The 27,814-nt window shown below is 39.3% G+C and overlaps 1 protein-coding gene across 1 annotated transcript in view; it reads right to left on the reverse strand.

The window, feature by feature from the left end:
- Positions 1–27,814, reverse strand: part of Il23r (interleukin 23 receptor) — an 87,412-nt gene that overhangs the window by 13,933 nt on the left and 45,665 nt on the right. The window contains exon 7 of the mRNA XM_032907244.1: positions 11,921–12,077. Within this exon, the coding sequence (XP_032763135.1) occupies positions 11,921–12,077 (157 nt within the window). The remainder of the gene's footprint in view (positions 1–11,920; positions 12,078–27,814) is intronic.

Consider the following 27,814-nt stretch of genomic DNA (forward strand, 5'->3'; position numbering starts at 1 on the left):
GGAAGCATGGAGAGTGCAGAAGATTATGGAGAGCATACCAAACTTCAAAATGTAAAGACACTTATTCTAAATAGCCATTAAGTATTGTTTCCGCATCAGTATTCCATTGGAGACCATATGCTTTAATAATGTTGCTGGGTGACTTTTTCATTCAGCATTATACGATGAGCATTTCATCATTAAAATTACTCAAAACACACTTAGGATTACTTAATACTGATCATGCTCATACAATACAGTATCAATTCAATCATGAGCCTGTTGAGAATCGTTTTTGAATACAAACTGTTGACTCACATAAAGCAGTTCAGGTCCTAGCTCCACCACTTAGGATTACCTAATCCCAGACAAATTATTAATTGTCTTTGGGACTTGTGCTCTTCCCAATAAAATGCTTCACTCAGAAAATTTTATGTCTTCGTTACTATTCTATTGCTGTGAAGGGACACCACAGTCAAGGCAGCTTATAAAAGAAGACATTTAACTGAGGAATTGCTGACATTTTCAGAGAGCGATTGTGGGAACCATGGTGGCAGGAGCCAGGTATGGATCTTAAATTAGTAGGTGAGATCTCACATCTGACCTCCAAGTTGCAGGTACAGAGGAGAGACAGGAAAAAGAGAATCAGATAGCTCTGGGCTCACCTCCTCCAAAGAGGCCACACCTCTAATGTCCAAACAATTCCAATCACTGGAGACTAAACATTCAAACATAGAAGCTTGTAGGAGCCATTCTCATTTAAACTACCACAATGAGACAGTTTACCTAAAGCACTAGCACCATGCTTTTCATAAATTAAAGTCTCAAAAACATTTTTCTATTGCTAGGCTGGACATTTAAATTGGCTTCAAATTCTTACTATTATAGCTTTGGGACAAATGTCATTGCACATGGATGTCCTTCCCTTATCTGTTGATCCTTCCCCATATGCCTTGAGCTCCTTATCTCTAATATTTTTCAAGGCAGTGTTTCTATAAGTCAGTTTCTTTAGCAACAAACACAAAGATCTATGAGATCGTTTTACTCATTTCTTCCTTTGTCAGTCTTTGTGTCAGTTAAGGACTGCATTATAAGAACTTAGATCAGAGCTGACAGGTGTGCTGTTATGTTATTTCTTTCCAAAACTTAAAAAAAAGAGTCAAAGAAAAAGGTAGTCTTCTTTTCTACCCTTACTATTATATGTATATGTATATGTATATGTATATGTATATGTATATGTATATGTATGTGTATATGTATATATGTCTTCTTTTGGTCTCCATCTTTCTAATATTTTAATAATTTAACTGTGTAACAGTATTTACATGCTATCATCTCTGGGTAAATCTGTGATGGTGGAATTCAATACCATCAGACCAAGGGCAAAAATTTGGTATATAAGTACTGATTGGTAAAGTGAAGACACTGACCGTAGAATATCAGGCAGGCATCAGAAGCCCAAGGAAGAAACAATGGTATACCAGCAGGACACCTGGAAGACTAAGCCAGATTAAGAGTTATTTCATGGACTAATGATTATGTCATCGATGTATATTAACGATGGTAAGGTATGCAGAGACACTGCTATGGGACTCTCTTAATTCAAGTATTCCTGCACTGTAAGTTTACAGAGAAAAAGGAAGATGAACACAGGCATCTTGTTGTGGCAATGAATAAGAGAAAGGAAAACAAGATGCTATTCATGAAAATTCCCGATAACCAAATAACCCTGTTAAAAATGGGGGACAATATATATACAGCCACCAAAACTAGATAAGATTGATGAAGCTAAAAAACGCATGCTGAAAGGGACCCAATATAGATCTCTCCTGAGAGACATATCAAGAGTATGTCCAATACAGAGGTCAATGCTAGCAGTAAACCACCGAACTGAGAATAGGACCCTCTTGGGGGGAATTAGAAGAAGTATTGAAAGAATTGAAGGAGCTTGCAACCCCATAAAAACAACAATGCCAACTAACCAGATCTTCCAGGGAGTAAACCACTACCGAAAGACTATATATGGACTGACCCAGGCCTCCAACTGCATATGTAGCAGAGAATAGCCTTGTTGGGGCACCAGGGGAAGGGGAAGCCCTTGGTCCTGCCAAGGTTGGACCCCCAGTGCAGGGGAATATGGGGGGGGCAGTAAGGGGGATGGATGGGGGGAATACTGGTATGGGGGAGGGGGAAGGGAGGGGATGGGGCTTATGGACAGGAAACTGGGAAGGGGAATAATGTTTGAAATATAAGTAAAGAAATATATCTAATAAAAAATTAAAAAAAATGGGGGACAAAGCTAAACAAAGAATTCCCAACTGAGGAATATAGAATGACTGAGAAGCACCTAAAGAAATGTTCAGGGGTGGAGAGATGGCTCAGTGGTTAAGAGCACTGACTGCTCTTCCTAAAGTCCTGAGTTCAATTCCCAGCAACCACATGGTGGCTCACAACCATCTATAATGAGATCTGGGGTCATCTTCTGGCCTGCAGGTATGTATGATGTATACATAATAAATAAATAAATATTAAAAAAAGAAATGTTCAATATCCTTAGTCATCAGGGAAAGGCAAATCAAAACAACCCTGAGATTCCACCTCACACCAGTCAGAATGGCTAAGATCAAAAACTCAGGTGAAAACAGATGCTGGTGAGGACGTGGAGAAAGAGGAACACTCCTCCATTGTTGGTGGGATTGCAAACTGGTACAACAATTCTGGAAATCAGTCTGGAAGGTCCTCAAAAAAATTGGACATAGTACTACCTGAGGACCCAGCTATACCACTCTTGGGCATATACCCAAAAGATGCCCCAACATATAACAAAGACACGTGCTCCACTATGTTCATAGCAGCCTTATTTATAATAGCCAGAAGCTGGAAAGAACCCAGATGCCCTTCAACAGAGGAATGGATGCAGAAAATGTGGTACATCTACACAATGGAGTACTACTCGGCTATTAAAAACAATGACTTCATGAAATTCATAGGCAAATAGATGGAACTAGAAAAATATCATCCTGAGTGAGGTAACCCAATCACAAAAGAACACACATGGTGTGTATTCATTGATAAGTGGATATTAGCCCAAAAGCTCAGAACACCCATGATACAACCCACAGACCACATGAAGCTCAAGAAGAAGGAAGACCCAAATGTAGATGCTTCAGTCCTTCTAAGAAGGGGGAACAAAATACTCATGGGACGTTGAGGGTGGGAGGAACTTGGGAGAAAGAAAGGAGGGGAAGGGGAGAAGGGGGGCAGGATTAGATATGAGAGGAGATGGGGATGATATACAAAGGGGTCAGAAATTTAAACAGAGGTGTGTTGCAATCAGGGATGAGGAACTGGGAATAGCCATCAGCAAGTTCCAGGTGCCAGGAAAGTAAGAGGCTCCCAGGACCCAACAAGGATGCAATGAGCTGAAATGCCCAACAGAAGGGGAGGAGAACTGTGGAGACCACATAGAGAGGATAGGGTTGGGGGATGGGGCCACCCACACTTCTCAAAAATTTAACCCGGAATTGCTCTTTTCTAAAGGAAATATGGGGGCAGAGAGTGGAGCAGAGACTGAAGGAAAGGCCATCCAGAGACTGTCTCACCTGGGGATCCCTCCCATATACAGACATCAAACCCAGTCACTATTGCTGATGTCAAGAAGTGCTTGTTGACAGGAGCCTGATTTGGATGTCTCCTAAGAGGCTCTGCCACAGCCATACTGATACACGTGAGGATGCTTGCACCTAAGGATCGGACTGCGCACAGGGACCCCACGGGAGGAGTTAGAGAAAGGATTGAAGGTGATGAAGGGGTTTGCTACCCCATAGGAAGAACAACAATACCAACAAACCAGACACCCCCAGAGCTCTTGGGGACTAAATCATCAACCAAAGAGTACACATGGAGGGACCCATGTCTCCAGCTGCAGATATAGCAGAGAATGCATTGTCTGGCATCAATAGGAGGAGAAGCCCTTGATCCTGTGAAGACTGGTTTCCCCAGTGTAGGGTGATGCTAGGGTGGTGAGGTGGGAGTGGGTGCGTGGGAGGGGGAGCATCCTCATAGAATCAGGGGGTTGGGGGATGGGGGGAACCGGGAAAGGAGATAATATTTGAAATGTAAATACATAAAATATCCAATAAAAATAAAATAAATTTTAAAAAAAGAGAAAATTCCCTAAGCCATGTGGACCACATAGAGATGGGGGTTGGAAGTCAAAGCATGTCAAAATTTTAGAGATAAGAAATTTTATTTGTTATCAAAGATTCTTCAAAGGTCTAGCCTTGTTTTGGGGCTCAATGCTTAAGTTTGAATAGACTAGTCGCCCCTTGGGAAGAACAGCTCCCACTCCCACCCACAGAGCAATCTCTCTAGCCCTTCTGAACTCTTGAGTTGTTACTTAATAGGAAGAAGCACAGTGGTTTCTAGAGGCAGGACCAAAGGATAAAAACCTCAATGAGAAGTCTAAAATGGCTCATCTTTCAAGGAACGCCGCGTTTGCCTCATAGTTTATTAACTAAGAATCTACAAATTATAATCCATCTTTCATGTGTGAATGACAAATCTCTAATTACAAATGAGGGAAAATTTGGAAAGCACATTTTGTACAGTGTTACTAAATTTGCATTACACTTAATAGCACATACATTGGATTCTATTAATCTGTTTTTCTCCTTCTTTGTGCACGAAAAATCCTGAGGAACTAATGAGCACCTAAGTAGTTGAGCTGGTGATGCCACAGCCAGTAACGTCACAGGAACAAAGAGAAATGAGGCTCGCAGCTTGCTCACACTTGCCTTCCCCTGGAAAACCATCCAAATAGGTGTCTGTCTTCTCTGGGAAACTTCTATGAAAGCTGCAGTTTAAGCACTGTATTAGTCATTATGAAATTACTGCTTTTCCTTTGGCGCTCTAACTTCATAAAAGGATTATGAAACTGGAGCCTTTTTCCATTACAGAGAGGCCTGTACGGCAGAGCAGTGTTCAGGGAAATGACTTGGTTTTCAGTATTGGTTTCCTACAACTTATTGACGAATTGTCCTTCTCATTTCAGGTATTTTCTGTGCTTAGAGACCGCAGCGGTTTCTACAGCAGCTGTCCAGGTTGGTGGATTAGAAGTCCTCAGTGGTTCCGAGTCTCACTGAGGCCTAACGGCCGTACAAAACCAGATGTGGTAGAGTTAGTCGCATGGACACTATTCCTGGGCACAAACCTGCACAGAGCCTGGGTTGCCAAGAATGCCTAGGTGGGCAGACTCCCAGGAAAGTAGACAGACAGGACTACAGAGAATTGTTGAAATTCTCAAATATCCACTGAAGCCTGTTATTACTAAAACTGGGCTCCACACTTGTTTTTCCCGTTTTTGTTTTTGTTTTTTTAAATTTATGCTGGGTGTTCTTTATTGAAGACACTATGCAACAGAGCCCCAGTCTGACTGCAAGGTCTCTTGCTAACGCGTGCTACTTTCAAAAACACTTCCACCAATGACCAGGCTGCAGAACTGTCGACTCTTCCCCAGGCTTTCCTACAAAGTCCACTTCCATAATACATGGGAACCTAGCTGACCGATCTCACTGAAGGCACAGAGGCAGCGCCTCCATTGTCTTTTGCAAGCAGAGCCCAGATAAACCCAGTGCGCATGAGAAGATCATTAAACTAAGCATAAACGCTAGAAAGGAGAACAAAGAACTCTAAAAATATGTGTAGAAATGGCAGATTGTGTGTAGTAGATGACTGTATGGTCTTGGGAGTTCATCATTTATTTATGTAAGCGAGATGCTTGAGTCCCTGAAAACCCAATCTGGCACCTCTGTTCGGAGCGCCATCTCCCGTGCGTTTGGTTAGATGGTGTTGTTTGTTTTCTGTTTGAGTTAGCTCAGGAACTGAAGAAAAAGCTGGGAACACTGAACATCGAGAGCTGGAAACTAAACCTGGGATGATTGGTAACTAGTAATTCTCTCTATTGTTGGGGTGGGAGGATGGGTCTCATTTTCCATATTCTCATTTCTCATATTCCAGGCTGGTTTAGAGTTCACTATGAGGTCCAGTCTGCCTTCGAAGTCCTGGTGAGACTTGTGCCTCCGTCTGGAATTACAGGTAGTAGCCACTACACCCAGAACTTTTCTATCTTGAAGGGTTGGTCTGTCGTTTAGAACACTGGTTCTTACACTTCGTTACAGAAGTGTCAGGGACTGAGAGGTTCCGGGATCCGCACAGACATTTCCAATGCTACTGGCTCAGGGCTCCGAGAAACACTGACTTGAGATAATTTACTCAACTGAAACCAGCTTAGAAAACTCATGAGTTGAGCATGACTATCCTGCCTTGAACAACGTCTACCTTTCCCATGTGTTCTTTTTTTTTTTTCTCTCTTCTTCTTCTCTCAGACCACCACCTTCCTGATTCCATCTCTAGATATTTGGAGCCCCGTGATTTCATTATCATCACCTCAAATTAACCCTGCTTCCTCATCATCTAGTCATGACAAGGTTTGAAGGAGTTGATGGCATATCATTATTTTCTCATTTGTGCATTTTCATAGTGAGTCCTCCATTAGAAAGAAAACCTGTTGGCATGGTTTTATTGGTATGTTTAGGGCATATAGACAAGTTGCTGGGAACGGGTTGATGCAGCCTATTCCTAGGTCTCTGGGGAAGGCAAGCAGTACAGCTGTTCTGGAACCCAGAGACTGAGTGTGCCAGGATTTGACTGTTTTTGTAATGTTCCACAAGTGTTTGGGCCTCATTGCTTTTATCCACATGGGAAACAATGATTATGCTGGTTTTATAGGACTATGGCAGTAAAGGACAACACATAGGTAAAATGTTTACACAGGGCCCCACCCATACTAATAGCCAAGAAATGCTAGCTACTATTTAATATTCTGAAGACACCAAGTCTTATTAAGTGACCTCGAGAATATGCAAGAACGAAGGAGAATGTCTGTCTAACCAGAAAATCTTCCCCCATGGGTGTGCTAAAGCCTGACTTTCTATTCTGAGGAAGTGACTGTCTCCCCCCACACCGCCCCCTTTTAAGCTTTGCTTTCCAGTAAAAGTAAAAAGAAATGATGTCATGCTAGCCATCTAACTCTTACCATAAATGAGCTGTTTCAGTTTCTCTTTGAGGTGGGTGTTCTTTTTAAACGTTCAATTATTGTTATAGTTGACAGTCCTGAGGACTGAAACTAAGCAGCCAAGTGCTCTATAACTGGACCAATAGCTCAGCTTCAGACCAATATTTGGCTGTTGTATCCTTCTCATTCTTTCATTCATCGGCAGGTTCTCACTACATAGCATAGGTTGGACTTGAACTCAAAATTCTCCTGCTCTTGCCTCCCATGTGATAGGAGTGTGCATCCATGCCCACTGCCCAAGAACAGACTTTAAAGGCAAGGAAAAGACTCTCTTCAGGGAGCAGCAATACCAAGAAATGCCTGTATCCTAGCTGGATAAAATTTTGGAAACCAGTGATATACAAGTAATAATTTTAGAAAATAAATCAGAAAAATCCTCTATGTAGGGGGCATTACTGCTTCAAGTGTACTTTCTTAAAAATAAACTCTTAATTACTTGGAGTTTAGCTGTTGAAAAAGACCTTCATTATCAAGCAAACCAAAATAATTTGAATGCAACGGAATTTCTTTCTTTTCAGTCACAAATCATGTCAATCTTCATCTGGGCAGACTGCTTCTTCTTGCTTTTATTTGTATTTGTATTTATAAGGCAAAGAAGTTTGCTATGTAATTATTCTTTTCTATCTTCTCTACAATAAAACTTCTCCAGGTCCTTTACTTACTGTCATTCTTAAGCACTTACAATGTCTGCCATTATAAGTAATGCTTAATTAACAAGAATAAACTGTTTTTATGAATTCTTTGAAAAGTAAATTGGGATTTGCTAAAACAAACATTTTAGCAGCTACTACTATAATTTTCTAAGTCAATATAGCTTCTAACTACTTCTAAACACTCATCCTTAGAACCACAGAATAAGTGTAGCTCATAGCCCTCATCAAAGAAATTTCTTTTCAGAAGAGATTGAGACTACCACAGGGATCCACGACTGGTCCAAATGCTGAGACCGGGTGACTATTGGGTGCGCAGTCCCACTCAGTATCTCTACACCACAATCCCAATACCTAAAGCAGAGGAGACATGGGCGGAAAAGGGAGGAGAAAGATTATGAGAACCAGAAGACCAAGATGTCTGCTGCAAGATAGTGTCTTCTAGACAGGGTCTGCTTCCACGGTCTCTCAACAATATGGCTACCTAAATAAGATCTGCACAACCGGCACACCAGTTGATGTGCCAGCGAGGATTAAGGACATTTCACAAGACCCCACTCCTAAACCAAGAGCCACAGGCAAGCAGTGGTTTCTGAGGAAGGGAGGATTAATTGTTTTCTGAGGTAAGCTCCTTAGCTCTTTGTCTTAAATGGTCAACTCCAAGGAAATACATTAAGTACAACACTGAATGGTCTCAGGATGGACATGCACATGCATGCAGGCACACACACACACACACACACACACACACACACACACACACACTCCAGTAGAATTTTAAATATATAATTGTACAAGAAGGGGTCATGAATTTGAGAAAGAGAGGGGATAGAAAGGAGATGTAAGAATGGAGATGATATAACTACAGTATCAAATTACTAACAGAATAAAAGAAATTCATTTTGACCACATGCATCTTAAAATGTACTTAATTCTTCCTCCCTCCCTACCCCCTCTTTCTCCCTCCCACCATGAGTGGCTCAATCTGTGTGTGGTCTGTATGTGTGTGTTTAACTTTCTGTACGGGTAATGTATGTGTGTGTGTGTGTGTGTGTGTGTGTGTGTGTGTGTGTGTGTGTGTGTGTGTGTGTGGCATATACATGTACATGCTTAACTGTGTGTATGAGTGTGTGCTTGTGTATGTGAGGATACTTTCTTTCATGTAGTTGCATGTGGAAGCCTGTGTTCTTCACCTTATGTTTCCGAGGCATGGATCTCTTACTCAACCTTCTGGGACTCAGAGTGATGGGCTAGACTGGCAAGTCAGCAGCTAGGATCTGCTGGTCTCTGCCCAACACACTGGTTACCGACACTCAATGCTGCACATGGCTTTTTTGTGGGTTCTCATTCTTGCACAACAAGCAGTTTAATCACCAAGCTATCTTCCCAGCACCAATCTGCCTAACTCTTAATTTAGTAATTCTTTTTGAGATATAAGAGATAAATGTTTAAATGCAAATCTGTTTTTAAAAGCTTACTGATAATGATGAAATGAAGGAGCTGAAATTTTGTTTAAATAAGGAAATGGAGAGATGGCTCAGCAGTGAAGAGCACTGTGTGCGCTTCCAGGGGAGCAGGCTGTATGCACGGCATCCACATGGTACATGCATATTAACTCTAATTTTTTCCCCTTACCCACAGTTTTATTTTTTACCAAGTATTAATGGAATTATTTTAACATTCTTCTAAGAGTACAAAAATACTACAAAGAAATTTCAAATATCAAACATGTTTTGGTCAACAACAACAGTCACAAATCACAAATCTAAGTCTGACATGTTAGGATATATATGGTGTTAGGCTCTAATGTTTAAAAGAGGGAACTATTGATTAAAAATGGGAAACCTGTTTTTGAGATTTTTTGAATTGTTTTTCCCCTAGTCACATAATAGGAAATGTATTAACTCTAATTTTAAGGGATCAAATGCCCTCTTCTGGCCTCCTTAGGCACTGCATGCATGTGGTACACAGACATATACAGGCAAAACACCCATATACATAAAAAAAAAATCTCAAAAAAAGAGGAAATGAATATATAAACCATAGTATGTCTACAAACAAGAATAATGTGTGGCCATAAAATCTCAGCCAGGTAGATTACATAAGGAAACCAGAACACACTGCAGTAGCAATCAGAAAATGCAGGAAATATAACACACCAGTAGTACATATTTCTAAGCACATAATAAATAAACATATATTGTGTTTGCAAAAAAATAATTGAGTTTTAATATTTTTACCTTCTCTAGTATTTTCACTGTTTCTCATTTAATGTATCACAGAAAGGATATAATACAAAAGAATGAACTGTGGCTCCTTTTAGCTAATATGTGGAATGCATAAATATTTAAGTTTGGCTACTATTTTGCCTTTTAAGTGAAATTTTGCCTGATGAAGTAAGAAACTTTTTAAGCTTAGATTTTGTAGGTTCCTATTCCCTTCTATGCTAGATGGAGAACCTTTGTCGTTAAACATTTGTGATACGATGACAAATACCTGTAATTACAGCACTTTGAGGGCTGAGGCAGGAGGATTACCACAAGCTAAAGACAAGCCTGTATTACAGAATGATACTCTGTCTAAACTAATGAACCAGGCACTCGTGCACACGCACACATGCACACGCACACGTGTGCATACCATTTGTCGGCTTACCCTTAACCTGTAGAGGGGCCAGATTATCTGCCCTTCCACTTTGACAGAACTGAACTCCGAGAACAAAGATGAGATGTTGAGCAGTGGTGAGGATACTCGGCATTTGAGCAACCCAGCCCAAAGACTCACAAGCCATGTGCTGTCCATCAAACCATGATTCAGGTTATACATTTGCAAATTGGTGCTGGTTACACATCCAAATATGGTGAATGTAGAAAACAAGCTTATAGAGATCAGAACTTTGCTAACTCAAGTAAATTGTGTTTAATTATACTCGTTTGAGTATTGATTTAAAAAGAATCAGGTTACTTGGAGCTAGAGAGATGGGTCAGCAGTTAAGAGCTCACCCAGAGGATCTGGGTTCAATTCCCAGCATCCACATTGTGGTTCACAACCATCCATAACTCCAGTTTGAAGTAATCTATCAGGCACAAACATCCAAACATGCAAACATTCATATACATATTCATATACATTCATATACATAAAACCAAAATAAAATTTAAAAAATAATTTAATTACCAAATAAATCTATTTTATATTCTATGTAAAGTCTGAAGAAGTTTTACCAATATCAAGTTAAGACAGGATAAATTAAAAATTAACTTTCAAAAAAGAGAGAACTGATAACTTGAAAATGATTCCCTTAATAATGTAGCTCTAAGATTTGGACATCAGAGGGCGCCAAAAGAACTTGGCTTGCCTGGCTTCTTCCACTTGAAATCACAGATCACAGTTATCAAGCTGTTAACAGTAAGAATGATGTCGTTAATAATGTGAGCATAATTGAGCCGGATGTGTTCTTTCTGGGAAGCAAAAGACCCTGGCATATACCTAAAAGGCATACCTCTGGTTCAAGGATGCATTATAGAATATAATAATGATTATAATTGATTGACTTTATCACCTGCTTACAATTAAAATCTATTTCACTAAGAAGACGTACTTGTGTAGCATGATTCAATGTATGTATAAGTAATTATTAATTATAGGAAAGAGATCTAAATATGTATTAGCGAGGTCCTTTTGAGAAGCCATTAATCCTGTGATTAAGTGTTCTTAGTTCTTTCTGGTTCTTTCAGTATAGTGGTAGTGTTTATTCACATTATTTGAGTTTTCAAAATTTTGGCGATACACACACACACACACCCACACACACACACACACACACACACACACGTATATTTATTCAATTATACTTTCCAAAACAAAGACTGATGGAAAAAATCAGTAAGAATTGTTACCCCAATGGTGTGTAGCATCAAAAACCCTTTGTGGGAAGCCATGTGGGTGAATGTGTTGAAACCTAAGGCTTCACAGGTGGTTTAAAGCATTTCACAAATTGTCAATTTAGAAAGCTCATTTCAATGATTGCTGATGTCAATGTTATCATTCTCCACGGAATAGCTTCTCTCAATGGTAGCAGGCCAGCTGAAAGAATGCTTAGCAAAGAGAGAGCAAAAGGAAAGCTGCAGAGGACACAGTATTGGATCACACCCACCTGTCTGGGGAGTTTGGTGGACAAAGGGCGAGCTCCAAGGCTGCCAGTTTCTTTTACCAGTTCCTTGACATCTCACTTGAAATACATACTTGCTGTTTGGCTCCAGGTAGAATTCTGACTGATGCACATATGTGTAATTGGTGTCAAATTCTTTAACCTAAAATGGACACACAATGAAATTGAAGTGATGTGGTGGAAGACCTGTGGGACACCTACTAGAGTCTGGGAACTTCCTAGAGCCAGAGAAAGCAAGCAAAAGCAGAACACTCTGCACAAAACACACAGCACATGCAGGTTTATAAGTTTACCATAATGGTTTATATTTGACAAGCTTGGAAATCTCCAGAAATTCTGAACTGTAACTGATTGATTTTATCACTTGCTTACATTTTACACTTTGGAATAGGTGTCCCCCAAAGAGGAATAGGGGGGTTAATTTTCATATTTTTTCTTTGTAATTTTTTCCTTTTTTATGTTAGGGTCTCATGAAGTACAGGCTACCTTGAAACAGTATGTAGCTGAGGATAATCTTGAACTCTGGTTCATCTTGTCCTCACCTCCTAGTACTATGGATTTTGGGATGCACAGTTGCCCAGTTACTTGGTGCTGGAGGTTGAATTCAGGGCAAGAATTGAATATTGAATATTTATATGAGTAATTTCCCTGAATGATGAAAATACCTTATTTTTTATGAAAAAAATAGAAAAATACTCAGATGCTAAATTGTTAAATTGGCTCTTAATGGAGATTTATATAAACTGTATAGTATGTATGAATGTGTGTGCACAAGTGATTGACAGCAAATAAAACATTCAAGAAAGGTGAACTCTGAAAATATTCCTGAGCTATTTCCTATTTCCTTCCTGTTGCATTTTCAGAGTTCACCTTTCTTGAATAGGAAGGTTAAGAACCAGTGCCTTAGCCAAAGTGATTGACTCAGCATAAATGGAATGTTAAGTCTCTACCCAGACAGGACATCCATCTCCCATACAATTCATTTCCCTCAATGTGCATCTTGAGCTCCTAACCTGAAACCTTTCATAATGGTGCCAAAACCCATGAGGGGGCTCAGCCAAAACAGATGCTCTTTGGGACTCCATGGGCCCCATTTTCTTACTGCTGCTTCTCCACATCCTACACTGGCCCCTATCTTCCTTTGGTAAAATTTATCTTTGGGACAACTGCTATCTGTGGACTAACCAACTAAAAGTTAGTGTTAAGGCAGGTGCCTCCTCGAGCTTGTGTTAGAGCCCATTGCTCAGTTTTGGGGATGCCCAAACTCAGTTTGTTTTCCTGGGTGTGTCCTGGCCACACTTTTGGCAGGAGATCAGGAAGCAGAGGCGGATAGGCTTCCCTCACTTGTCTCCACTTGCTTGACTCACTCACCAAACTTCATAATAGACACAGCTCATTCTTGCCCATTCTTGTCTGCCTAGGATTCTCCTTTCAGCTGCCTTTTCTCAAAATGCTTTAACCTGGGTGGGGAGGGATCATATCCAAATGACCAATTTTCTTTTATAATATCTCTTCACAGAAAAACAAAAGGGATGGCTTTCGATGGCATAAACATTGTTCCCTCGATGTAAACCTTTGTACAAACCTAGATTTTATACAGCATAGTGGCAAAAGGTTTAACTATTCCTGTAGCAAATATTTTTTTCTACCTCTAAAAGAGCTCTTTTTCCTCTCTGCTTTTCCTTGCTATATTCTCCACACAAAAGCTCCCTATCCAGAAAGTGGCTTCCTCCAGCTGGTTGGAGACTGCAACTTTTCTGCAACTGCTGGCCTCATTCCTAGCCTGGCTCTCTGCTTTGCTCTGATGACAAAACCTCTGGCTTCTCCAGTGTCACACTTGAGTTTTATCTGTCTCCTCTGGCACGTGGTGGCTCAAACTTGCTACTTTCTGGCCGTCTGGCATCTTCCTAAAAGCCTCCTGATTTCTCTTAGACCTGGTTCATGCTCCCCATGTAGTTGCTGCCTATATTCATCCATTCAGGTAAGACATGATTAAGGTACACCATCTTGTCCTGACTTTGTTTTGTGTTTTCTTAGACAGTTTTTGGTTTTTTACCACACAATAGTCACATTTACCTTGGTAGCACATTTGAGATTTCCATGGCCTTACCCATTCATCCAGATGTATTAACCGAAATAATTAATGTTTATATACAGACTTATCATAAACTAAAATAACTGAGGAAGGTATAAATAAAAAACAATTGTTATTCTGTCTAAATTAATCACTATATTCTGCCAGAAATTAATGTTTCAAGGTTACTCTTACCCTCATCTAACTATGATGTAAATGATGGTCTTTGTGACTTTTGCCTTTAAAAAATGCTGTACTCCTGAGCTTCGGCACCAAAACTCTTTGAGGCATGAGACTGCTCTTGGTCACTGGCCAACAAAGGACTCGTATATCTTTAATTGGCTTAATCAATGTAGTTGTCTGTACCTTTCTTGTGTGGGTTATTATAAGTGCCCCACCCCATCTCCAGGGTTGCACATCACAGAACCCACCACTACTTTTCTAGTAAACATGGACCAGCCACCTCCTGCAGTTTCTCCTGGCCAGACCAAAGCAGTTCATAGTCTCAATATTTCTAGAATGGGGAGTCCACTTCTCCTTTTATGCTAACTTCTGACCAAAGTGAGACCACGTTTCACCCTGACAAGCTATAGTAGGACCCACAGAGTGCTATCTTGTTCCAAACAGCCTACCTTTTACCAACCTCATTCTCAACTTACATTTAAGAAAATGCTAGTTTATGTTCAACTGACAAAATACACAGTGAAAAAATTTAAATAGGAGACTGGTGGGAGGAGGGGAACCCCTGGGGGTGGAAGGCCTCTTTCCTGACATGCTTGTTTGAAAACTTCATACAGAAGACTTAGAAGCAGTCACTCAACCCTTTGCCTTCTCAGTGGTTAAACATACTGTGTTACATGTTAGTTCAGTGTGTTGTCATGTGTTGGTCAGATTTCATATTTATTTCTAAGGGTTTTATTTAATCTGTCTTCTATGACCTATAGTGTCTATTTTCCAAATGACGGAGACAAGATCCATGGCTACTACATTTTAAATACTATATGGCTGATTTCTAAAATGTAAACATGTGAATGAATGTATATATATTAATATGTACATGCACATAAACAATTTATAATAAAAAGTTTTTAATTTAAAGATAGAGACATCTTGTAATTAATAGACATCCTTAATTTTATTTACTTCAAAAATATAATTCCTCTTTTATGATGTATTTTGGATAATGTCTTAGTTAGGGTTTTACTGCTGTGAACAGACACCATGACCAATGCAACTCTTATAAGGATAACAGGTTGGTTTGCAGTTTCAGAGGCTTAGTCCATTATCATCAAGGTGGGAGCATGGCATCATCCAGGCAGGCAAGGTTCAGGAGAAGCTGAGAGTTCTAGGTCTTCATTTAAAGGCCATTAGGAGAAGACTGGCTCCCAAGTGATTAGGAGGAGGGTCTCACTGCCCATGCCCATAGTGACACACTTCCTTTAACAAGGCCACACCTACTTCAACAAGGCCACTCTTCCTAATAATGTCACTCTCTGGGCCTAGCATATTCAAACCACCAGACAATAATTAATTCCTATGATGTAATATGATTTTCTCAGTTTTCATTTGAAATATAATTTATTGACAAAAAAGTATTCTCTAGATTTTTGAAAATAATACAAAACAAGAAAAACTCATATGAAAATATCTATGGATAATAAAGTATACTTTTAGTAAAGAAAATTTTAGCAAAAAGGAAATTTTTTGTATGAAAAGGGTATTTTTACGGTTAGGTAAAGAATTGTTTCAAAATAAAAATAGATTAAAAATAAATTAAAAGGTCAAAGTATGTTATGGAAAGGTTATGGTAGTTAAATTTGAAGAAAAAAGATGATACAGTTATAACTCAGCTGGATTCAATAATTAAAGGCTATTAAAATTTGAGCTCTGTTTAATGTCTTATCTTTTTATAAAAATCAGATTAACCATCTAAAATGTTAAATTTCAGTTTGCTAGGGAGCCAATGACTACTTAAATTTAATTATAATTTATTCCATTATATATATATATAAAAAGAATTGTACCAATATTTTAAGTAAACAATGTCCACTAATAAAATGTCAAAATTAACTAGTGTTTGGCTTTCTTTTAAGAGCTGTCTTTTACAAAAACAAAATCTATTGTCACTTTTAAAATAAGTACTCAGTTTCTCTCAAAAAATTTAATAAAAACAACAGGCATCATCTCTAGTTAAAAGAGACATACACTGTGACAAGGGTCTTTTGAAAATGGCAACTAAAATTCTAAAGTTGATTATAAAATCTTTGCAGAAGCTCTTGAAAAATGAAGATATGTATTAATTTGGAAGAAAACTTCCTCTAGTTTGGAGGGGAAGGACTACATTTTACATTTCTTAAATCCTGTTATATTTTTAAATATTTAAAAATTTGCTTGATATATTGCTAAATGATAAAATGATGTCAAGCTGTCTTGGCCAGGATAGGGGTAGAAAAATTGTATCCTTACATTATTGTCTTGGTCAGGATACAGGTAGCAACATTGTATCCTTATATTATTGGCCTGATCAAGATACAGGTATCAACATTGTATCCTTCTAATACCACCTTTGGTCAGGAGGATACTGGTAGCAACATTGTGTCCTTACATTACTTATGTTTTGGTTATGATTGTTTTCTCACCCAGGCCTACTATCTTACTTATTAAAGCAAATCCTCTCATATTGAAAATAATCAAGTTTTTCACTATATTTATCTGAAAAAAATTCTTATTTTTTTATCTTTTTCACTAAAAGTATTGGGTATGTAGAGAAAACAATTTTGTTATAGGAAAATGCAAAGCAATACTGCATTGTGACCTGATTGCTTCTATAATTTAACTTTCCATTTACTTTCCTATCCACTGCCTTTACTTCTTTAGGTCTGTGATGGTTTGTATATGCTAAGCCAAGGGAATGGCACTTTTTGGAGGTATGGCCTTGTTGGTGTAGATGTGGCCTTGTTGGAGTAGGTGTGTCACTGTGGGAGTGGGCTTTAATACCCTAGTCCTAGCTGCCTGGAAGCCAGTATTCTGTTAGTAACCTTCAGATGAAGATATAGAACTCTTAGCTTCTCCTTCATGATGCCTGCCTGGATGCCACCATGTTTCTGCCTTGATGGTAATGTACTAAATTTCTGAACCTGTAAACCAGCCACAATTAAATGTTGTTGGTCATGATGTCTGTTCATAACCAGGACAAGGACATACTATGCTCTTTGTTAATTTTATTTTAGTTAGACCTGGGTCTTCTGGAAAAGCAACTGGCACTCTTAACCACCCAGTCATCTTTCTAGCCTCTTGATCATTTTGATTATGATAAATATTTGTAAAATATTGCAGACATTCACTTAGTTTCAGGTAATGAGCCATGAAATAAATTTCTCTCTATAGTCTCCTCATTTATGATACAATGACCTTGGCACTTATTGAAGAGTTTATTTGGGCTTACAGTTCCAGAGGGATAGGGGTCTATGATGCAGAGTGGAGATGTGGCAGCTAGAGCAAGGTGCTGAGGACTTACATCTTGAACTACAAGCAGGAAACAAGAAATGTGAAATGAGAGTTACATATAGATTTGAAACCTCAAATCCCAGTGACAGACTTCCTCTAGCAAGACCACACTACCTAAACTTACCCTAACATCACCCCAACAGGAGACTAAGTGTTCAGATGCAGACACTATATCAAACAGTTCTCATTCAAAACTACTGCACACTCTGAATGTCTTGTCTTTTTTGTCCTGATGGCCATGGCTTGCCAAAATTATTACCAATTTTTTTTATGTAATAGCCTACATAAGGCTGGCAGCCCTAATAAACTAGGACTAATTAGCCTAATAATTATCCCTAATAAGCTCTGTCACTCATCTACAATGGGTCAATTAAAAAGACAAAGTAATGATGAAAAGATAGATGAGGGGATTAATTCAGTGTGACCACACTGGAAGGAGATCAAGGCAGTCCAGCACATTTTAGGGGCTCTGACATGAAATTTAGGTTCAAATAAAGGGCAAAAGTTGTGTATAACTATGTAGTCCTGGCTAAAATGTGATTCACCCACTACCATTCTCATGGCTCCAGTCTGTCCTTCAAAATGGTCTGAACTTGGTGTGAAATCTCTCTCAGTAATTCAAAATACCCTTTCTGGCTCAGACTAGGATCCTGGTCTTTTCTTTCTCCCAGTAAGTGATCCCTGGGTGGGGCTGGATTCCACCATCTTGTTTCAATATTGTAGTAGCCAAAGGGAGGGACAATTCCCTGTCAGGGTAAGACATTTACACCTGGTAAACTAAAGCCAATGAAGTGAATGTACACGAACTTGTATATTTATTGTTATTCAATAAATTCTGATGTGGAAATCCACAAATGTGTCTCTGTTATTGACATAGCTCATGTAGACAGAGCCAACATCGGAGATCTGATATTATTTTGTAGTTTGGACTAGGCTGTGGCTGGTTTATTTTCCTATTGCTATTTCTGACTTTCTTAAATCTTCACTATAGGACTCGACCCAATCTCCGAATCCAAGAAGAGATTGTGAATTGAAGTTCTTCGAGGAAGCTATATTAAAGATCTTGCAAATTCTTACATCGTGACTGATCAGAGTATCCTGAGTGTGGAGAGATAGAATGTTGTAGTTTATACCCTATATTTTCTTGAGCTTTCTTACCACCTTTAACAGCCATTTGCCCTAAATTTTGCATTTGGCCTACCATTCTCTTAGGTAAATGTCTCAGAATGTATCATCATTAAGCACTCAAAAGGCCGGCATCCACTAACTTTGCAATTAACACACTATACTCCTGTGTTATTCACAGAATTAAGAAGGCACAATGAACCTGCGGATCCCGGCCCGCAGCAGCTCTCTGATCCCAGACCCCGTGGAAGAGAGACCTCACCGCCTGGTCAGCTAGGCACTCCTGAGGCTACAGAGTGAAAGAGACCACCAACACTGCCCATCCCCGCTCACATCCGTGGCCCAAGAGGAAACTGTATAAGGCCTCTGGGTTCCCTTAGAGGAGGGCCCAGGAGCAGCAGGTCCGCTGCCTCTGAGACACCGCCGAACCTGAAGGAAACAGACCGGATAAACAGTTCTCTGCACCCAAATCCGTGGGAGGGAGAGCTAAACCTTCAGAGAGGCAGACAAGCCTGGGAAACCAGAAGACACTGCTCTCTGCACACACATCTCGGACGCCAGAGGAAAACACCAAAGGCCATCTGGAACCCTGGTGCACTGAAGCTCCCAGAAGGGGCGGCACAGATCTTCCTGGTTGCTGCCACCGCAGAGAGCCCGTGGGCAGCACCCCGTGAGCGAACTTGAGCCTCAGGACCACAGGTAAGACCAACTTTTCTGCTGCAAGTGACCTGCCTGGTGAACTCAAGACACAGGCCCACAGGAACAGCTGAAGACCTGTAGAGAAGAAAAACTACACGCCCGAAAGCAGAACACTCTGTCCCCATAACTGGCAGAAAGAAAACAGGAAAACAGGTCTACAGCACTCCTGACACACAGGCTTATAGGACAGTCTAGCCACTGTCAGAATTAGCAGAACAAAGTAACACTAGAGATAATCTGATGGCGAGAGGCAAGCGCAGGAACACAAGCAACAGAAACCAAGACTACATGGCATCATCGGAGCCCAATTCTCCCACCAAAACAAACATGGAATATCCAAACACACCAGAAAAGCAAGATCTAGTTTCAAAATCAGATTTGATCATGATGCTGGAGGACTTCAAGAAAGACGTGAAGAACTCCCTTAGAGAACAAGTAGAAGCCTACAGAGAGGAATCGCAAAAATCCCTGAAAGAATTCCAGGAAAACACAATCAAACAGTTGAAGGAATTAAAAATGGAAATAGAAGCAATCAAGAAAGAACACATGGAAATAACCCTGGATATAGAAAACCAAAAGAAGAGACAAGGAGCTGTAAATACAAGCTTCACCAACAGAATACAAGAGATGGAAGAGAGAATCTCAGGAGCAGAAGATTCCATAGAAATCATTGACTCAACTGTCAAAGATAATGTAAAGCAGAAAAAGCTACTGGTCCAAAACATACAGGAAATCCAGGACTCAATGAGAAGATCAAACCTAAGGATAATAGGTATAGAAGAGAGTGAAGACTCCCAGCTCAAAGGACCAGTAAATATCTTCAACAAAATCATAGAAGAAAACTTCCCTAACCTAAAAAAAGAGATACTCATAGGCATACAAGAAGCCTACAGAACTCCAAATAGATTGGACCAGAAAAGAAACACCTCTTGTCACATAATAGTCAAAACACCAAACGCACAAAATAAAGAAAGAATATTAAAAGCAGTAAGGGAAAAAATGTCAAGTAACATATAAAGGCAGACCTATCAGAATCACACCAGACTTCTCGCCAGAAACTATGAAGGCCAGAAGATCCTGGACTGATGTCATACAGACCCTAAGAGAACACAAATGCCAGCCCAGGCTACTGTATCCTGCAAAACTCTCAATTAACATAGATGGAGAAACCAAGATACTCCATGACAAAACCAAATTTACACAATATTTTTCTACAAACCCAGCACTACAAAGGATAATAAATGGGAAAGCCCAACATAAGGAGGCAAGCTATACCCTAGAAGAAGCAAGAAACTAATCGTCTTGGCAACAAAACAAAAAGAATGAAAGCACACAAACATAACCTCACATCCAAATATGAATACAACTGGAAGCAATAATCACTATTCCTTAATATCTCTCAACATCAATGGCCTCAACTCCCCAATAAAAAGACATAGATTAACAAACTGGATACGCAACGAGGACCCTGCATTCTGCAGCCTACAGGAAACACACCTCAGAGACAAAGACAGACACTACCTCAGAGTGAAAGGCTGGAAAACAACTTTCCAAGCAAAAGGTCGGAAGAAGCAAGCTGGAGTAGCCATTGTAATATCAAATAAAATCAATTTTCAACTAAAAGTCATCAAAAAATATAAGGAAGGACACTTCATATTCATCAAAGGAAAAATCCACCAAGAAGAACTCTCAATCCTAAATATCTATACCCCCAAATACAAGGGCACCTACATACGTAAAAAGAAACCTTACTAAAGCTCAAAACACACATTGCACCTCACACAATAATAGTAGGAGATTTCAACACCCCCTACTCTCATCAATGGACAGATCATGGAAACAGAAATTAAACAGAGATGTAGACAGACTAAGAGAAGTCATGAGCCAAATGGACTTAACGGATATTTATAGAACATTCTATCCTAAAGCAAAAGGATATACCTTCTTCTCAGCTCCTCATGGTACTTTCTCCAAAACTGACCATATAATTGGTCAAAAAACGGGCCTCAACAGGTACAGAAAGATAGAAATAATCCCATGCGTGCTATCGGACCACCATGGCCTAAAACTGGTCTTCAATAACAATAAAGGAAGAATGCCCACATATACTTGGAAATTGAACAATGCTCTACTCAATGATAACCTGGTCAAGGAAGAAATAAAGAGAGAAATTAAAACTTTTAGAATTTAATGAAAATGAAGGTACAACATACCCAAACTTATGGGACACAATGAAAGCTGTGCTAAGAGGAAAACTCATAGCGCTGAGTGCCTGCAGAAAGAAACAGGAAAGAGCATATGTCAGCAGCTTGACAGCACACCTAAAAGCTCTAGAACAAAAAGAAGCAAATACACCCAGGAGGAGTAGAAGGCAGGAAATAATCAAACTCAGAGCTGAAATCAACCAAGTAGAAACAAAAAAGGACCATAGGAAGAATCAACAGAACCAAAAGTTGGTTCTTTGAGAAAATCAACAAGATAGATAAACCCTTAGCCAGACTAACCAGAGGACACAGAGAGTGTGTCCAAATTAACAAAATCAGAAATGAAAAGGGAGACATAACTACAGATCCAGAGGAAATTCAAAAAATCATCATATCTTACTATAAAAGCCTATATTCAACAAAACTTGAAAATCTTCAGGAAATGGACAATTTCCTAGACAGATACCAGGTACGGAAGTTAAATCAGGAACAGATAAACCAGTTAAACAACCCCATAACTCCTAAGGAAATAGAAGCAGTCATTAAAGGTCTCCCAACCAAAAAGAGCCCAGGTCCAGACGGGTTTAGTGCAGAATTCTATCAGACCTTCATAGAAGACCTCATACCAATATTATCCAAACTATTCCACAAAATTGAAACAGATGGAGCACTACCGAATTCCTTCTATGAAGCCACAATTACTCTTATACCTAAACCACACAAAGACACAACAAAGAAAGAGAATTTCAAATCAATTTCCCTTATGAATATTGATGCAAAAATACTCAATAAAATTCTGGCAAACCGAATCCAAGAGAACATCAAAACAATCATCCACCATGATCAAGTAGGCTTCATCCCAGGCATGCAGGGATGGTTTAATATACGAAAAACCATCAACGTGATCCATTAGATAAACAACCTAAAAGAATAAATCCACTTTATCATTTCATTAGATGCTGAGAAAGCATTTGACAAAATTCAACACCGTTCATGATAAAAGTCCTGGAAAGAATAGGAATTCAAAGGCCCATGCCTAAACATAGTAAAAAGCCATATACAGCAAACCAGTGGCTAACATTAAACTAAATGGAGAGAAACTTGAAGCAATCCCACTAAAATCAGGGACTAGACAAGGCTGCCCACTCTCTCCCTACTTATTCAATATAGTTCTTGAAGTTCTAGCCAGAGCAATCAGACAACAAAAGGAGGTCAAGGGATACAGATCGGAAAAGAAGAAGTCAAAATATCACTATTTGCAGATGATATGATAGTATATTTTAGTGATCCCAAAAGTTCCACCAGAGAACTACTAAAGCTGATAAACACCTTCAGCAAAGTGGCTGGGTATAAAATTAACTCAAATAAATCAGTAGCCTTCCTCTGTACAAAAGAGAAACAAGCCGAGAAAGAAATTAGGGAAATTTACACCCTTCATAATAGACCAAATAATATAAAGTACCTCGGTGTGACTTTAACCAAGCAAGTAAAAGATCTGTACAATAAGAACTTCAAGACACTGAAGAAAAAGAAATTGAAGAAGACCTCAGAAGGTGGAAAAGATCTCCCATGCTCATGGATTGGCAGGATTAATATAGTAAAAATGGCCATTTTACCAAAAAGCGATCTACAGATTCAATGCAATCTCCATCAAAATACCAATCCAATTCTTCAAAGAGTTAGACAGAACAATTTGCAAATTCATCTGGAATAACAAAAACCCAGGATAGCTAAAACTATCCTCAACAATAAAAAGGACTTCAGGGGAATCACTATCCCTGAACTCAAGCAGTATTACAGAGCAATAGTGATAAAAACTGCATGGTATTGGTACAGAGACAGACAGATAGACCAATGGAATAGAATTGAAGACCCAGAAATGAACCCACACACCTATGGTCACTTGATATTTGACAAAGGAGCCAAATCCATCCAATGGAAAAAAGATAGCATTTTCAGCAAATGGTGCTGGTTCAACTGGAGGTCAACATGTAGAAGAATGCAGATCGATCCATGCTTATCACCCTGTACAAAGCTGAAGTCCAAGTGGATCAAGGACCTCCACATCAAACCAGACACACTCAAACTAATAGAAGAAAAAACTAGGGAAGCATCTGGAACACATGGGCACTGGAAAAAATTTCCTGAACAAAACACCAATGGCTTATGCTCTAAGATCAAGAATCGACAAATGGGATCTCATAAAACTGCAAAGCTTCTGTAAGGCAAAGGACACTGTGGTTAGGACAAAACGGCAACCAACAGATTGGGAAAAGATCTTTACCAATCCTACAACAGATAGAGGCCTTATATCCAAAATATACAAAGAACTCAAAAAGTTAGACACTTGAGGGAAACAAATAACCCTATTAAAAAATGGGGTTCAGAGCTAAACAAAGAATTCACAGCTGAGGAATGCCGAATGGCTGAGAAACACCTAAAGAAATGTTCAACATCTTTAGTCATAAGGGAAATGCAAATCAAAACAACCCTGAGATTTCACCTCACACCAGTGAGAATGGCTAAGATCAAAAACTCAGGTGACAGCAGATGCTGGCGAGGATGTGGAGAAAGAGAAACACTCCTCCATTGTTAGTGGGATTGCAGACTGGTACAACCATTCTGGAAATCAGTCTGGAGGTTCCTCAGAAAATTGGACATTGAACTGCCTGAGTATCCAGCTATACCTCTCTTGGGCATATACCCAAAAGATGCCCCAACATATAAAAAAGACACGTGCTCCACTATGTTCATCGCAGCTTTATTTATAATAGCCAGAAGCTGGAAAGAACCCAGATGCCCTTCAACAGAGGAATGGATACAGAAAATGTGGTTCATCTACACAATGGAATATTACTCAGCTATCAAAAACAACGAGTTTACGAAATTCGTAGGCAAATGGTTGGAACTGGAAAATATCATCCTGAGTGAACTAACCCAATCACAGAAAGACATACATGGTATGCACTCATTGATAAGTGGCTATTAGCCCAAATGCTTGAATTACCCTAGATGCCTAGAACAAATGAAACTCAAGACGGATGATCAAAATGTGAATGCTTCACTCCTTCTTTCAAAGGGGAACAAGAATACCCTTGGCAGGGAAGGAGAGGCAAAAGATTAAAACAGAGACTGAAGGAACACCCATTCAGAGCCTGCCCCACATGTGGCCCATACATACACAGCCACCCAATTAGACAAGATGGATGAAGCAAAGAAGTGCAGACTGACAGGAGCAGGATGTAGATCGCTCCTGAGAGACACAGCCAGAATACAGCAAATACAGAGGCGAATGCCAGCAGCAAACCACTGAACTGAGAATAGGACCCTGTTGAAGAAATCAGAGAAAAAGAACTGGAAGAGCTTGAAGGGCTTGAGACCCCATATGTACAACAATGCCAAGCAACCAGAGCTTCCAGGGACTAAGCCACTACCTAAAGACTATACATGGACTGACCCTGGACTCTGACCTCATAGGTAGCAATGAATATCCTAGTAAGAGCACCAGTGGAAGGGGAAGCCCTGGGTCCTGTTAAGACTGAACCCCAGTGAACTAGAGTTTTGGGGGAGGGCGGTAATGGGGAGAGTTGGGAGGGGAACACCCATAAGGAAGGGGAGGGGAGGAGATGTTTGCCCGGAAACCGGGAAGGGAATAACACTTGAAATGTATATAAGAAATACTTAAGTTAAAAAAAAAAAAAAAAAAAAAAAAAAGAAGCACAATGAAAAGGGGTTGCTGTAGGTTGTACAGTTTGGAAGCAGAACTCAGCTTTGCCTCACAGCCTGTGATCTGAGCCACAAGGTTTTCCTTAGATAGCTGCCTGCTACTGCCCTCTTGGTATATCTGATGAAGGCAGTGTCACCCCAGAAGGTGAAAGGTGACGCCCCTTCAACTCTCCACTTTTTCCCACTCATACCCACAAGGAGGCATGACCTAAATGAAAATATAAAATAAAGCTTCTCCTTGGCTATTTTTGACTTGACTAGGAAATCATAGAAAGGAATGGTGATTCAATTTGCCTTCTTTTTATTGGTAGCTTTATTTTAGAAGTAGGTAGAAGGGATGAGATGTGGGCTTTGGATTGAAACCTGTTGTTTTCATTTTCTGAATATTCACTGGATACCCGGAGCAATAACGTTTGTGAGAGGCCCTTAACTCCTAACTATGTAAATTTGGTAACACTTGGCTTTATTCACCCAGGTTGTATTTCATCTATATAATGACTAGAGTTAATACTTCCTGCCACAAAGGACTGTTGTGAGAATTACAAGAGAGTATGTATATGACGGGGATGGCAGAGACAGATAGAGGCACTTTTACATTGGTTGTGTAGCAGTTTCCCCAGAAAAATTTCCTCCATCGGGGAGGGAAGGCTCATGAAGTTTAGGAGGTAAACAAAAAGTCACTTTGATGACCAAGAGAACAGAAACTTGGATGATTCTCCAGGGCTCCTCCCCAGCATAAAAAAACTAGTAAACAGCTGATTGGGAGGGGCCTCTGGCAGCTGGGTGCCACATAAAGACTGAGGTACCTGAAAGCTGTGCAGAGAGCCCTAGGGTGTATGCTTTCAATGAGTCATGACCAATGTTGGTTCTTATGGTGATGCAGTTGCTTCTGAGTCATCCCTACTCCTGTGGGTAACTCCTTACTCATATTCCTGTTAGGAATCCCAATAAAAATTCATTGTTTCACAGACTTGGACATCAGTGTAATCTTTCATTTGATTTGTCATGAGTTCGCTTTCTGGGGTGAATAGACTTTCTCTCTCTCTTCTTTCTCTCTCTTCTCTCTCTCATTCTCTATTATGTATCATCTATGTATTTATTTATCATCTATCATCTGTCTATCTATTATATATCTATCTACTGTCTATCTATCTATCTATCTATCTATCTATCTATCTATCTATCTATCTATCTATCTATCTATATCACCTATGTTTTTATCATTTATCATCTGTCTAGACATACCTATCATTTATCTAACAATCATCTATCTATCTTTCTATCTATCAACTATTATCAATCTGTAATAAATCTGTCTCTTACTCCCTCCCCCATTAGTGTGGGTATTTATTGTATCTCTCCAGGGAATGCCATTACACAATGTTCTATACTATAAGGTCACATGTGTACTTTATAATTTGAAAGATATCTGTAGGAATATGTTGTAAAAAGCCCAGCACCACTGCTAGCAGTTTTGAGTTAACCTAGATGAAATCCATACAGTGACTTGGGAGGAATATAGCATTCAATGACCTTGAGGGTATCTGAAACCCCCCTCCTCTTACACAGAGGTCATAGTGAGGGAAAGCAGCAGATAAGAAAACACGAAGCTGACCAGAGGGACAAAATTAAATCTGAGAATGACTTATTGCCTTTGTTTTGACTTACTATAAACATGCTAACTTACATGCTAACTCTGGTATCCTGAAGAAGTATGAACTAAAACTCCTGACACGGAATGGTTGTTCCTGAGGGCTAGAACCAGCCCCAAATATGGCAATTAGCCTCTGGATGTGCAACCTTCCAGTTGCTCCACAGTACTGAAGTTCTCATTGGCCATCTCTGCAGTCACAGCTTCTTCTCACCAGCTATGTCTGTGTCTTTAGATATGTTGCATGTGTGTGAGTAAATAAATACATGCCAACATTGAAAGGACTTTAAGGATACTTTTTATCACTACTGTGTCTTTAAAAACAAACAAACAGGGTTTTTAAGATCCTTATTTTAGGCAGGCCTGTTTAAGAGAACTTTAAACATGTATTTTTTAAATTTGCATTTTAAAAACCTATTTTGAGTCTAATACAAGCATATTAGAATTTACATTTTAATGTGCTGCAGACTAATGATACATTTTAAAACACTATTCATCTTTGATTTTACTTAAAATAATAATAAATTTATAAGTGTCATATTTTATATTGCTCTGTATGCCTCGTAAACACTAATAAAAAGTAAATGGTTTTTCTAACAGAAAGCATTTCAAGGAACCTGTTATAAAAACTTAAATCTTTAACAAGTTATTTCTTTAAATTTGGTTAAGACAACAAAAACTAGTAATGTGTTTTATCTGTGTCTATAATTATTAGATATCTACTGTACCATGTGTTTTCTGTGTTTTAGATGATGTTTGCTAAATTTTCTAATTATGATGTTGATTAAAGTATGCTGTAAAAGGTTGCTAAAAAGAAAGAAAGAAAGGAAGGAAGGAAGGAAGGAAGAAAGAAAGAAAGAAAGAAAGGGAGGAAGGAAGAAAGGAAGGAAGGA

This window comes from Rattus rattus, chromosome 6 (genome assembly GCF_011064425.1).
Source record: "Rattus rattus isolate New Zealand chromosome 6, Rrattus_CSIRO_v1, whole genome shotgun sequence".
Taxonomy (NCBI): domain Eukaryota; kingdom Metazoa; phylum Chordata; class Mammalia; order Rodentia; family Muridae; genus Rattus; species Rattus rattus.